The 15,128-nt window shown below is 43.2% G+C and overlaps 1 protein-coding gene across 1 annotated transcript in view; it reads left to right on the top strand.

Annotated features, from left to right (window-relative positions):
• EYA2 (EYA transcriptional coactivator and phosphatase 2) overlaps positions 1-15,128 on the top strand; it is a 218,076-nt gene that overhangs the window by 169,109 nt on the left and 33,839 nt on the right. Inside the window, exon 10 of the mRNA XM_074317592.2 lies at positions 13,783-13,872. Within this exon, the coding sequence (XP_074173693.1) occupies positions 13,783-13,872 (90 nt within the window). The remainder of the gene's footprint in view (positions 1-13,782; positions 13,873-15,128) is intronic.

Genomic DNA, 15,128 nt, shown 5'->3' with positions numbered 1-15,128 from the left:
CGGTACATCCATCCTGTGTGTCAAATCTGGCCCACCACCTGTGTTTCTTAAAGTTTTATCTGAACACAGCCACGCCCATTTGTTTACATATTGTTTATGACTGTTTTCACACCACAACAGCAGAATAGAGTAGTTGTGACAAGAGACCATATGGCCACAGAGCTGAAAATATTTGTTGTCTGGCCCTTTGTAGAGAAGTTCACCTACCTCTGGTTTAGAGCACAGGCTCTGGAGCCAGACTGCTCAAGTTCAAAGCCAGCTCCGCTCCCTAGCATGTGACCTCAGGCAAGTCACTTTGCCTCCCTGTGCCTCAGTTTCTGCCTCTGTACCATGGGTGTAAGAGCAATAATCCTTCCTCAGGTCAGTGGGGAAGGATTCAATGAGCTAACACGTGAAGTGCCTAGAACTGTGCCTGCTACACAGGAAACAGTTTTTGTAGACTAAATTAGTAAATATACCAATGAGTAGGTAACTGTCTGTAGACTACTCCTTTAGAAGCACGTTGCTGGTTGCGTAAGAATGTCCTTTCTATGGAAGGCGTGCTGAACTACCACTCTGACTGCTACTGAGAAGAAGAAGCAGAAGACTTACAGTGCAATAAGGACATGTCCATTCTGGACTGACCCATCTGGCACTTGCGGGGTGCCAGGCTCTGTTCTGGTTCCTTGGTATGAATTTCTGTAAACACACTGGTCTCCATACCATGAACCACCCCTGGGTGCTGGCCAGCGACTCACCTTAAGGTGATTGTCTCACCTGGGTCAGTCTGGAACTGTCCCAATTTAAACACTCACCATCCCAAGTCACCTCCTCTGTTGGGACACATCAGGAAGGGGGGTTCCCCTACTCGATGTTAACAGCTCCGTTTATCTATTTATTTATTGTTTTTTGCCTTTAAATTGATATGCTAAGAAAAATGTTTTAAAAGCTGCTAGATGGGGCGGCCAGATGGCTCAGTTGGTTAGAGTGCGAGCTCTGAACAACAAGGTTGCCGGTTCGATTCCGACATGGGCCAGGGAGCTGCGCCCTCCACAGCTAGACTGAAAACAATGACTTGACTTGGTGTTGAGCTGCCCCCCTCACAACTAGGTTGAAAAAACAACGACTTGACATCCTGGAAAAACACACCGTTTCCCAATATTCCCCAATAATTAAAAAAAAAAAAAAAAAAAGCTGCTAGACACCTCTAGCTGAAAGAACATTTTTCAAAGGATAAAAAAAAAATCTAAGAGGCTGAGTAGTTGTGTAAAATTTTCAAAGAGGAACCAGTTTAGACATCTTTCTTTGTTCTCTTAAATTTGACCATGATTTTCATCATTTGTAGTCAGCGTGACTTGTGATTCACTGATGACGGGATTTATCCTACAGTTCTTTTGGTCAAATTCTTGTCAGTACAAATAGACCCATTTGCTGAGCTAAGAAGATCTTTTCTATTTTCTGTGTTCTGTGAAACTGCCAAAGAAGCCAGGTTGTTGTTTTTTTTTCACTTGACTGTTCAAACATGTGAATCAGCCTATTTTTTCTTTACCACCATCATTTTCCTGTCTTCCTCTTTTAAACAAGCTGATCTGTTTTCCAGGAGTTTCCAAGTAATTAAACCCAATTAAAACCATTAAATTCTCTCTTTTAATGACAACTTTATTATTAAAAGCTCACCACAAGGAGGAGATTTAACTGGCAAAGCCCTCCATTGTGTGTTAATCCATCCCTAACCTCTGGCTGACACTTCCAAGAGATAAACCCCACAGAATGGTGAGGCTGGTTTAATGAATAGCTTTAATTAATACTTTTCTTCCTTGTGGCAGAGTAATTATTTGTTCAGCTTGTAAACAGCTACTTGGTGGTGATTTTTTTAAAGGCCCAGTTGGCTCGCAGGGTGTGATGGCTTTGATTGGCTTTGTGTGTTGGTGTGTTTTCTCTTTAAAAGAGAAGGGGGTGGGGAGAGGTCTCCATTCCACAATAGGTGCAGGGCTCATTGTCCTTAAGTTTGGAACGTCAAGGGACTCAACACAGAAGAAAAGCGAGGCAAATGCAGGTGGCAGGCTGCCTGTATATGTGAACTGTCTCCGGAGTGGGCAAGTCTGCCCTTTGCAGCAAAAGTCTGCATGCCCAGACAGGGTCCCCCCCCGAGACACAAGCCTGGCTCACGGCAGTCTGGGCGCTGACAGGAGGAAAGGGTTGGGATGGAAAAATGCCAAGCCGAGCTCCAACCCTGCAACAATCCCCTGACCTTGCCTTCAGGTGGTACCTGAGAAAGGGGCAGCCAAGGGCAAGTGCTGGATGTGGCCACTGAGTCCCCTAAGGAATTATTCTGTGAATAAGAATGACTAAGCCACCAGGAATGCTTGCTCTGAGCCCACCACCCATCTAAAAAGTGCTTTTCGTAATACCAGGGGTGCCAAAACATTGTGTACACATGACTTGTATTTATCTTTTGTTATCAGTATATTTATAAGTATTACAATTGTAATACAGTTTTTTCCTGTCTTAAAATGTGTATACCTTTCTTCGGCACCCTCTGTCTCTCAGCTCATCTACTCTCCCCGTCAGGTTAGGAAGGAAATGTTACAGTTACCCACACCACACAGACGAGGAAACAGGCACAGCACCCTGCCGGGAGTCACACACCTTCCAGTAGGAAGGGCAGGGCCTGGCTTTGCAGACAGGTGTCTGGCTGCAGCGGTGGTTCTGAATGACTGGGTCACACTGCCCTTTGAGACAAGAAAAGAACACCTTCCACTCAGCAGGTTGGGAGATTTAGATTTTTTTTTTTTTTAATTTAGCTCAGCACTTAGTTAGAAAGCTAGTTTCATTAATAAGGTGCCCACTCTATGAGTACTAACACGGAGGACCAAGCCTTTTCCTTATTTTAAAATCATTTAGAATAGTGCTTCTCCACTGCGAGTAAAGTTGCCTCCTGGATACATGTGGCAATGTCTGGAGACATTTGGGGTTGTCATGCCTGGGTGAAGGGTGCTACTGGCATCTAGCGGGTACAGGCCAGGGATGCTGCTAAAAGCCCTACAATCAACAGGACTCCTGCCCCCCCCCCCCCCGAGATTGATCTGGCTCAAAATGGCAATAGTGCTAAGGATGAAAAACCCTGATTTACCAAGTGCTCAAATTTTTCATTCTGGAGACATTTTGTAAACCCACAAAAGCAATATTCATACACCCACCTATCGGAACCCCTAAAGAACTAGGCCAAACCTCTTCTTTAAAAATCAGTAAGTAATTATCTTAATGACTTTCAACTGTTAACCAGGCCACCAGAAGTTTTGCAGAAACACATCTGAGGAGCCAGGCGTTCTCACCCAAACATTAGATATTGATGAACTTGCTCGCGCGTGACTGTTTACAGACCACTCCCCAATTCCCAAACCTCTACCTGTTATACAAGTTTCCTTCAGAAAGGTCTTGTGAAGAGTGCGAAGCAGAGTTAGTTAATTCATCAACCAAGCAGCTGTGTGCCAAGAGAAATGTTCAGAAATCTGCAGGTGCCTCTTTGGAGACACCAAAGCTTTCCTCCCCTCGGAGCACCCAGAGATGCACCTGAAGCAGGAAGGTTAGGCAGACAGTGTGGGAGGGCTCCCCCCTGGGACTGGGTCTGCTCAGACGGACTGGCCTTCATGCATAGGATGTCGGAATTCAAGCATCTCGGAATAAAGACTGTGTCCTCATGTTAAAGGACCTCACCATGGCGTTCCCCCTGAGACACCCTGAAAAGGGTGCAATAGATGTACCTGCATACAGCCCACCACAGCTCCCTATGAGAACAAGACAGGATTCCAGATATTCCAGTATTTACATAGAGTTGTGGGGTATTTTTTAGTTGGTGGGTTTATTTTTTTCTGAGTTTCCTTTGGAAACATTGCATTTGACACCATTACTGGATCTAGAGAGGCCCTAAAATTGGTAACCAAAATGAGTCTCCCCACAACACACGTCCTTTCGACTCCTACAAGGACGTCCTAAAAAGTTATGGGCTACCAATAAGTAGGGGGAAAGGCAGGGCAGGCAGAGAGGGGACTCGGAGCCCTCCAGGGCCAACTAAAGCGATCTGATTTCTAATCTCAGCCAAGGTGTCTGGTTCCCACAGAGCCAGGCCTGGCCTTGGGGGCGGGGAGGAGGCCAGTGAGGAGTGAGGGATTTACTGGGGAACTTTGCTTTTCCATATCAAGTCCAGGAAATGAAAGGCACAAATACTGAGAGGCAATAAGGGGAGATCCTTTCCCACCCCCTGGGCCCTCTTTTTATCCCTTCTGAAGCCCAATAGTTATTAGAAAGGAAAGCCAGCCTGAGACCTGAGAAAAGAATCACGGCTGATTTTTACATGGCAGCTGCTTGTCATTTTTCCCCGCTTTGGAAGTGTAATTTCATTAAATGGATCATTTATTTCATTAAAAGTAGACATCAGTGCTCGCTGCAGCAGCACATATACTAAAAAAGTAGACATCAACAGTTTTAAATCAGGCATTTACAAAAAAAAATAGTAATTCTGATTATAATCTGCCTTAAGCTCTTTCTCCCTAATAAAGTACCTTATGTGATGTTACTAGTTCCTGCAAAGACATATTCAGTGAGTAAAATGGTTAAGATTTTGGTTTCTTCTGCAGCTAGTCCTGGGTTTGAATCCCAGCCCTGCCGCTTATTAGCAGTGTGACCCTGGACAAGTCACTTCATCGCCTTGAGTCTTCATTTATCTGTGAAATAGGGAAAAGATATTTTGAGGAGGAAATGTGGTAATGTACATAAAGCTCACATACACTCATATATTCATTAAAAAATACTTAACTGAGCGTCCGCTGTGTAGCAGGCCGTGTTCCAGGTACAAGGGACGTAACAATAGCTCTCACAGAACTTGCCTTCTGGTTGAGGGAGAAGCACCAAAAATCATAAGTAAATAAGATCATTTCAGATAATGATAAATACTGCCCAAAACTGTAACAAGGTCATGAGATATAGAGTGAGTGGGGCGTTGGCATTGGGGTTACTTTAGATGGAATGGTCAGATAAGGCCTCTCTGGTACTGAAAGTGGGAACCGAATGTCACAAAGGAGCCAGCCTGCCTTGAAAGCAGCTGGGGTAAGGGAATTCCAGGCAGAGGGAACAGCAAGCGCAAAGGCCCTGAGGCAGGAGCAGGTCTGGCGTGTTCAAGGAGCAGAGAGAGGAGCTAGAGAGAAGTGATGGCCGCTGAAGGGTGCTGGATTTACTCAGAGGCCACAGGAAGCCTAGTGGATTTTAAAAGGAGCGACACCTCTGTTTTTGTGTTAAAAAGAGTACTCTGGCTGCCATGTGGACCACAGACTTGGGGGAGAGAGAAAGCTACCGTGTTTCCCCGAAAATAAGACCTAGCCAGACAATCAGCTCTAATGCGTCTTTTGGAGCAAAAATTAATGTAAGACCCGGTCTTATTTTACTATAACATAAGACAGGGTCTTTAATATAATATAATATAATAAAATATAATATAATATATTGATTTAGACTTCTGATCACTAGAAGTAGAAGAGGATACATTGGTGGTGTTTTAAGCCCCTAAATTTGCAGTAATTTGTTACAGCAGCCATAGAAACTAATACACGTTTATCTTCATGGTTACCTTCCAGTTATGCTAAGGGGAGGGAACAGGTTTACCATTTCTAGTCACGACAACAAGTTTCTTTCTAAACTAAATATATTTAAGTTTGGGGGGAAAAAAGGAGGGGGAGAGGTACCTGAATTAAAGAAAAATAGTGTTAAGTGAACATAACAGCTGCTTTGCAAAACCGTGTGGCAAAACTTGCAAAAGTGTTACGAGAGTGGCCATGGTTTGGAAATTACCAGGTTAAACCATTGCTTGGGAATTTCTAAGTGGGGATAGTTACCTGATGGAAAATGCTGGACCCTGCTACTTTTTGCTAATAATACCTAAGCACCAGGAACATGTCACATCACATGCACTGTCCTACAGGAGCTCTTGAAAGGACTCACAGCTGGTGTTTAGATGAGGAAACGGGAGCGTGATGCTCTCGACCTCTTTCTTTCGTGGAGCTTCGTCCCTACGGTCACTTTCATGCACACCTTGTGAATGGCAGAGGCCATTTGGGTGCTCATTTGGGGGAAGCCATTTATCCCATTAGATAATGTTTATATGCAAGATAGATTGTTGCCCTAAGACCAAATAATAAGTGGACCCTTCCATGCACTTGGCTTACCTCACCTTGGTGGTGGAGGGATTAGAGGTGCCATCAGAAGAGAAGACATTCAGTCCTTCTGAAGTGCTGCCTGGCAAAGCTTGATTGTTGCTAAGATGTGTGGAAGCCCTTGAGCTTGCCCACTGGGCCTTGCCAATGTTGGAAACACCTGTTTTTGTATGGACCTGGGGACGTGGCAAGCAGAGTCAAGGATCTTTTGATTATAAGCAACAGACACTCAGCATAATGTATATTAGTGTAAGCCCAAAAGGAAAATCTGTTTGCTCATGTAACCAAAATGTCCAGACGTAGACTTCAGGAATTATGGAATCTGATCCCCAAATACTTTCATATGAATATGTGTGCATTGTCAGGGAGGCTCTGCATGTGTTTGTGACAAGGATGGCTGCCAGCATCCGCAAGCTTAGGTCCTACCAGCTCAGCCACCCCACGGCTAAGACGGTGCCTCTTTCCCAGTAGTTAGAGCTAAAGTCCTAGAGCCAAGTCTCATTGGCTCCCGTTGGCCACATGACCATCCTTGAACCAGTCTCTGTGATTCTGTATTATAAGATCATCGTGGAAGGCCAATAATGGCTATTATCTTTACTAAAAATTATTGACTGCTAATTTACAGACATGAAAATTCATTCCCAAAGAGATCACATAGCTCCACAGTATCATGCTGCCTCTCTTTCAAGGTCTAATAAAGGCTCTGTGGTGGGGGTTCCCAAGACCACTCTCAGGCTCAGTGAATAGTTAGTAGGACCCACAGGATTCCAAAGCTATTATACTCACGGTTACAGTTTATTACAGTGAAAACATCCAGATTCAGATCAGCGGAGAGAGAAAGGCACATGGAATGAAGCCCAGGAGAAACCCTGCACAGCCTCCCAGGTGTCCTGTCCCAGTGCAGCACCCACACTCCAGTTAATTCTCCCAGCACTGACTGGGGACAGACAACATGTCAGAAGTGTTGCTAACCAGGGAAGTTCACCTGAGCTTTGATGGCCAGGGTCTTATTGAGGTCACTGATATGGGCAGGCAGTGCCTTCAGGACTGACCTTAGCTAGTCAGAGGCCAGCCCCCCGGAACGAAAACAGGTGTTCCCCTAAATCACACAGTTAGCATCAGCTACCTGATCACTAGCGATTGCGTGGCCCTGGGGCTCAGAGCTCACCTACCAGGAGCCATCCAAAGGCCAGTCTTGAAGCCAGACGTTTCTTAGGAATGTGAAGGGTTTGAGCAACCCAGCCTGCTGAGTTGACCCTTTCCTGCACAGACAGCCTCTAGATCTTCACAGCAGGGACCCCAAATAAAATCAACTAAATGGTTCAGCTCTATTGGAGACCACCAGGTACCATAGAGACCTTGTGCGTGTGGATATTCTAGAGAGGACCGCATCTTTCTAGTCATGCAATTGAACCAGGGAAGGCAGACAAAGCAAAGAAGCCATAACAGGCTTCATGGCATAACCAGAGGATTATGGAATCTGAGTCAGATCAGACCAGTGCCAGCCCCAACACTGCCTCTGACAAGCTGAGTGACCGTGAACAAGTCACATGGTAATAACAGTAATACTCATAGCTATATAAATAGTAGCTGTCATTAAACTAACATTTATTCAGCATTTGCTATGTTCCAGGCATGGTTCTAAGCTCTTAACAGTCATTAACTCACTGTTTTTAAGTTTCTTAATACAGTCACAATAAAAATACATTTTACATCATGACCCATCCTCTCTCTCTCTCTCTCTCTCCAACTGAAACATTTCACCATTGCTGCATATGACAAACTCTGATATTTTGTCATTTATTCTAGGAATTGGCAAACTTTTTTTTATGAAGCGTTAATAGATAGTTTAGACTTTAGGGTAGGCTCTGTACTATTAACTCTGTAAAGCAAAAGCAGCTTAAATATTACGTGAACAAATGGGCATGGCTGTGTTCCAGTAAACCTTTATTTATAAAAGTAGCCCAAGGTCCATACTTTTATTGACTCCTGAATTTTCTTGTATTTCTTCCATTCTTTTTTCTTTTTTAATGCTGGTCATTAAAGTAAACTTTTACTAAACGGATTATTACCTGCAATTTGAAAAACTCATTAATCTGTATAATAACCCTATGAGGTAAGTAACCCCATTTCACAGATGACAAATTGAGGCACACAGATGTTAACTGATTTGTGCAAGGTCATCCATCTGGTAAGAGGTAGAACTGGCCTGGCTTATAAGCAGTCTGGCCCGGAGCCCACGCTTTTAACCTTTACTCCAAAGCACTCAATAAAGATTGGCTATTGTTATAATTGTTGCTATTATTAGTATTCAACCAGCTGTGAAAGAACCCAAATGTCCATAAAAGCTGATTTCGAGATGAATTTGGAGTGTGCCTTCCTTTTGTTCAAAGGGCTGTGATGCTGAACAGTGTGTAGATCTCACTTCTTTGAATTAAACACCTCTTAGTACCATCTATTGTAAAAGTGCTACATGCTTAAAACAGAAAAGTTGGAAAACTCAGAAAAAGTAATTTTTTAATGGACAAATAGAGTTATGGTTCATTAAAACAACTTTTTGGTTAAAAAAAAAAAAACCTTGGACTGCTTTGGAAATAAAATGGTTGCTTCCTAATGTCTCTGGATTAGAAAGTAGACCTCTAGGAATACAGCTTAAATTGGGGAGCTTGTAAAGTTGGGGATAGTGAAGACCCTTGATAGGAAGCAACTGCTGTCCTCTGAGTTACCCCTGACGAACTTTGCCGTTTGGATTTTGAAATCCCCAAGAGTCCACAGTTTTCTTCATTCATGATTGTTTGACATCAGATTGATCTCGTTTTTAGAAAGACTTTCTTTTTTTTTATGCTCTTACTTTCTCCCCTGCGCCCTGGAAATACAGCTGTCCATCACAAGATAACTTACCGATACACAAGGCAGATCTTAGAGCAGTCCATATGGCGAAAGTCCTCACCATCCTCTAATTAAGAGAACTTCACCAAGAATGCGTAATAATTAGGTTATGGGGCTGCATCCAGGTCACAGCATCTGCCTGGGGGGTGGGGACGGGGTAACCAATGCATGGAGCTTCCTCAATGAACCCATGCATTGCCCCCTCACCATCATCAAAACCGAACCCTGAGAAATCTGTAGAACATTAGAGCATGTTGAAAAAATCTGCAGTGCCTTAGTCTGATTTTTACCTTCACTGGGAGAGAACCACCCACAAAGATGACATTCCATCCACCCCCACACCACCAGCCCCCAGCACGGTCCTTTGATGGACAAGTTACCAATTGAAGCCTTTTTTGGAAAAACTCCCCTTTCTCAGTTCTCCATGCTGGTTTAAATGGATTGTTTCTTAAAAGCAGATCTGTTTCTGCTGTTAGGAAACTAACCACTGATTTTTTTATTTTTTTTTTCCTTTACTCCAAAGAGTGAGGAACGATGAAAAAAGAAAATGGTACTTTCATTAAGGACCATCTGATTGTGGGTGTTCCTGCTGGGTTTATGGAAATGGGTTCTTAGCGTAAGGGTGTGAGAAAGTGGATTGGGGGATTTTGACCATGGCCCACTTGTGGCATGCCGGCTGCATATCAGGGTGGATGTTTCCACGTGAGCTAGCTCATTTAATGCTCACTGCAGTGTTAGGTGGTGAAGGGTTCAGGTGAACTTGAATGGATCATGGGCCTTTTATCAGATGCGGAACATGGTGTGATGGATTCCATATTTTAGGCTTTATTTGACTGGGTGATGTGCTAAGTCAGACAGAGGGCCCTCCTGCTCCAAGCTCCACTGGGCGACCAGGGTGGTGTGTTCATGGAGTATATTAGGGACGCATTCGGCAGGCAGCTCGCAATGAAACCGATGGCTTTTGTCTTGCCCTCACTCCAGATGTATTTCACATTAATTAATGCTGAGTCTCCACCAGTTTTATTTCCCTTAGTTTCTCAGTCTTTGCAACCCTGGAAAAACATTTTCTACTTGGATAAAGTGGTCTGGCCCAGGGTAATGCTCTGTTACTTAACTCCTGGGACAGTTGTGCTTTTCTTGGGCTATTCCAGACTTTTCCATGTCTGTACAACTAGTTTTATCAAGTTCCTTGAAAAGAGGTCCCACCTATGCAGTTCAAAACAATCTAATTAGCAACATGCAAGCAGATTTTAAGAAAACCAGAAATAATGAGAATATCCAAGAAATAGATAGGTATTCTAAGGGTTCACCTCAGAAGCATTTGGGCATCTTTAAAGTTTTAATTTTTAATTACATAGTAAACATCTGAATCCCTTCTCTTTTAAAAAAAAAAATTTAGAATATTCTAGATAATGGTAAAGTTCACGTTGACCATCACCTCTAATTCTTGTTCCCTCCTCTCTGCCTGCCAAAAGCAATTCCTGTTCTGACTCTGGGTGTATCCTTTCAGATATTTATAAATACAGCAGAGCCCATGGAAAATACATAGGAACAGCTTATGTGTTTCTAATAAATGGAAATAACATGCGGTATATAATTTTCAGAAGATTGTTGCATTCACTTAATAAATTTTTTTTTTTTTTTGGTGTGTCCATGTTAATACATGGGCATCGAGTTCATTTCTTTCCGTTGAATTTAGTTTTCCATTGTTGAATACACGGCTGCATTTTATTTCTCTACTCTCCTTTGGCTGGATAGCTAAGTCATTTCCAGTATTTTACTGTTTACAAACAATTCTGTAATTAATATCTTCTTCCATGTCCCTTGCTCACATTAGTGGGTTTTCTAGGATAGGTAATGAGAAGTGGAATTACTGAGCGTGTTTCTGTTTATTTTTAATTTAGTTTTTTTAATCTAATAAATATATACATATCGTTTAAAACTCATATAATCCTCCAGAGGGAAGTATAGTGAAAAACATCAGTCCCCAATGACCCCCCCACACACCCGCACCAGCCTTTCTTTCTGCCCAGAGGTAACAACTTTCAACCCTTACTGACTCTTTTGGTACTTTCCTCCAAATTTCTAAGTATCCTGTTTATACTACCACTTCTTGATTTTTTCTGTTTTAGGCACGCTCTCTGGCTTCCCAAACCAGAAGACAAGACTTCAGCTCTCTTTTCTCATCCTTGCCCCCATCACACACGTGCAAGCTCTTCCTTCACGTCCTCCCAATATCAATAAATCATCATTTCAGCCTTATCAATCGAGACTATTTGCCTTCTTATAACTGTACAAATACTTTTCATAGATAAGCCATCTGGTACACAATAATTACTTCTCCTGTTTTATGTGCTGTCCTGGGAGTTGACATTTTTCTAAATAAATCCTTTCAGCGGATGACTCTGGATGGCAGCTTCTTCTTGCTTCTTGTCCAGCACCTTGAGGGCTAGTCATCAGTGGCGAGGGTACAAACAGCCTCTCTGAGAAGGAATGTGCAGTTCTGCAGAGGTGAAATGGTTCGGGTATGAGTAATGTGTGGAAACACCCCCGAAACCTTTTCCCAGGTCACACAATGATTCCTCCTTGGCCCTTAAATGTTTGTTTTCCTCATTTTCTCTTCATTTTTCACTGAGTCTCTACCCTGCAACTTCCAGCCAGGACCTGGAGTGCTGAGCTTTGGCGGTTGGGGCCCTGATGAGGTGTTTCGCCTAATGGCTGTGTTCCTGGTTTTGATTCTTACAGTTGTGTGTGTGAAGCTGAGATCACCAGCTCCATTGCCCCCCCTGCCCCTTTTTTTCTAAGAGTCAAGAAGGGTTGATGTCATTAATTATTTATTTTTATAATAGAAGTAATGCAGCCTTTTGGTAAAAAAAAAAAAAAAAATTCAAACAGAAAGGGAAATGTATAGATGACAGTACGAGGCCCTCTTTGCGCCTCAGCCAGCCCTGGCCACTCCAAGGCCTCCTCAGAAGCTGTGCTGCTCTGGAACCAGATTTCCTGGGTTCAAATCCCAGCACTCGGTAGCTCTGGGGCCTTGAGCAAGTTACCTAACCTTTGTGAGCCTCAGTTTTCTCATCTATAAAATGGGAAAATAATAATTCTCACCTCAAAGAGATTTGTGTGAATTAAATGTTAATATTTATAAGTGACACAGAGAAAACACTTAATAGACATTAACCAGGAATGTAACTAAGTGTTGTATTTCCTTTTAGACCAGTGGTTCTTAACCTTAGTTGCACACTGAAATCACATGGGGAAGATTTAAACATTCCTGATGCCTGGACCCCCTCCTCAGCAATTCTGATTTTACTGGTCTGGGGTACAACCTGAGTGTCAGCATTTTTCAGTGCTCCTCACATCATTACCGTGTACGGCCAGGGTTGAGCATCTTTTTGCTACCTACTTTCCATGTGTATCAGTTGGGATAGGTGAGGTTATGCTGCAGTAACAAACATCCCCCAAATCTCATAGACTTCTCATTTATGGTACATGTCCATTGTGACCTATTACACATCATCTTTACTCTGGAACCCAGGTTGACAGGGTATCTTTTATCTGGAATACTTAAGTCTTCTGAAATGGGAAGGGAGAGAGCATGGTGAATCGTGCACTGACTCTTAACGCTTCTGACCAGAAGTGAAACATAACTTCTGCTCATGCCATTGGCCAAAGCAAGTCACATGGTCACCCCTGAGTTGAACAGGGAGGGTCTATATCAGTGGCCGGCAGACTGGAAATGGCCAGATAGTAAATATTTTAGACTTTGCAGAATGTATGGTCTCTGTCACAACTACTCACCTCTGCCTTCAAAGCACAAAGCCGTCATAGACTATACACTGTCAAAAAATATAAAAATCATCCTTAGCTCATGAGCCATACAAAAAACAGGCAGCAGGCCAGATGGGCCCATATGCTCTAATTTGCCAATCCTTGATATTTCTCATCCTCCTACAGGGAGAAGCTCTTCAGGAAGGGACCCCAAAGAGTCGTGCAGTCTAGTATACCATATGTATAGAAAAGTGAAGGAGAGCAAGAAGGGACCCTTTTATTGCATAGCTGTGTTTCCTACATTATACTGTGATGCTTTTTTACTTAATACTGTATTTCTTGGTGATAGTTTCATGTCAGTAGCTATAGCATGATTTCATTTTTTTTCACGGCTGCCTCATTTTTCCTTGTATGGATGCACCATGTTGGGTTTTGTTTGTGGGATCGTTTTTATAATTAATCCTCTATTGTTAGATACCAGTGACATTTTAAATATCAGGAGGAGGAAGGCAGGCTCCATAGAGAGACTTGTAAAGAGAGAACCAGCATCCCAGCTCTCCCAGTGTTGATACGTGGTTTATAGCACTTTCCCCGAAATCTTTCTGGCCTCCCTGAAGACACCCATTTCCAGGGGGCCCTCTTTGTTATTACAGCCATTTCTGGTCCTTGCAACACTGAACACAGTTGCAGTTCCAGTGGCATTGTGGGGGAGATTATACTGACGAGGGTAAATATACGTGACAAAAAACCAGAAGTGAAATCTCAGAAGCTGCACGACGTAATCCCCCTGACCCCACACGGAGACACGTTTTAGGTCATGTGCGAGCGGTGCAGAGGGAAGACCACAACTGCCTTTCAGAGGTGGGACGGGAGGGGCAGGGAGGCTCAGAAGACTACAGCCCATTCCCATGTGCTCTCCCCCTCTTCCTTCTAACAGGACACCACCACATCCGTGCGTATCGGCCTGATGATGGAAGAAATGATCTTCAACCTTGCAGACACGCACCTGTTCTTCAACGACCTGGAGGTTTGGAATTGCTTATCTCATCTTTTCCGTATTTAACCACCTGCATCTAGTTTGGGGGAAGAGACATTACCTTTTCTTTTTCTTTTTTTTTCCCTTTTTCCTTTTGCTGGCAACCCCCCAAAAAGGCACAATTTTGTGGCCAGCGACAGTTTATTGAAAACACACTTGACCGGATTATCTCCCCAGCTTCCCTGGGCAGTTACTGGGCCTTTCTCTCTGCTCTAAGTGGTGATGTCCACTGACAGTTTTACTCACCCAATAAAGGCTGCGTAGGTTCTCCCTCCTGAAATTTGCTATGTGATGAGTTGATTAAGGCAAATTAGTACAGATCCTCCTGGGTCAATGATAATTAGCAGTTGGCCAGGAAAGAAGCTTTTAAAAACTATTTACATTCCCCTGAAAACATGTTTTACAAAGCAGGAAGAGCAAGCAGAGGGACTATGCCTATTTAAAGTATCTGCTCTTCTGCCCCTAAGGAAACATCAAGGGAGACAGGAAATGGGGAGAGGAGCTTCAGAAATAAAGTGAATTCACCCAGCTATGTCAAAAAGATTTGGGAATAATTTCAAATAGAAAATATATTTAAAATAGAACTATTAAAGCAAAGACAAAGAAATAGAAAGCTAAGTAATGAGTAAAGGTAAGGTGTTGTACCAAAAAAAATCCAGCTCAGGCTAGCTACAGCAGTTAAGTTCAGAGTTAATTTTTGAGCTTCCTGGTAGCCAAAGCAAAGAAGGAAATACAATGCATTGCTTACCGCTAATGAAAGAGCAAGCAGCATTCTCCAAGGTGAGGAAGGGCTATTTCATTTTATTTTATGTTATGTTATGTTATTTTATTTTTGGCTGATGAAAGGAGTAATGTGGGGATCTTCTGGCTTATGTTTGCAGTATTGGTTTAACAGATGGAAAAATAAAAGCAACCTAGAATAACCCGTATGTGAAAGAACAGTTCTAGTTATCCTAGTAGGAATTCCCCCCCGCCCCCCCCAGAATCTGGGAAATCCCTGCGGACTAACCTGTGAAGTAGAAATATGAAGACTATGAATTCCAGATCCGCCCTGACCAGCCCAGAGCAGCACTCGTGCTCATCATCGTCAGGAAAGGACATCGTTTTCCTTTCAGGTCCGAGAGGCAGGCAGGGAAATCTTGCTGAAAGCAGCCGTCTGTGTTCCATCCAGTCTAGGCAAGCCCTTTGGGCCTCAGTCCTCCTATGAAAAGAAATTGCTCTCTGCCCAACATCCGTTTTAGAGAAAA

Source organism: Rhinolophus sinicus, chromosome 13 (genome assembly GCF_057876585.1).
Source record: "Rhinolophus sinicus isolate RSI-liver-muscle chromosome 13, RSI-T2T, whole genome shotgun sequence".
In the NCBI taxonomy this organism is placed as follows: domain Eukaryota; kingdom Metazoa; phylum Chordata; class Mammalia; order Chiroptera; family Rhinolophidae; genus Rhinolophus; species Rhinolophus sinicus.
The sequence above is the reverse complement of the archived record's forward strand: the minus strand, read 5'-3'. Positions and strand labels throughout refer to the sequence as shown.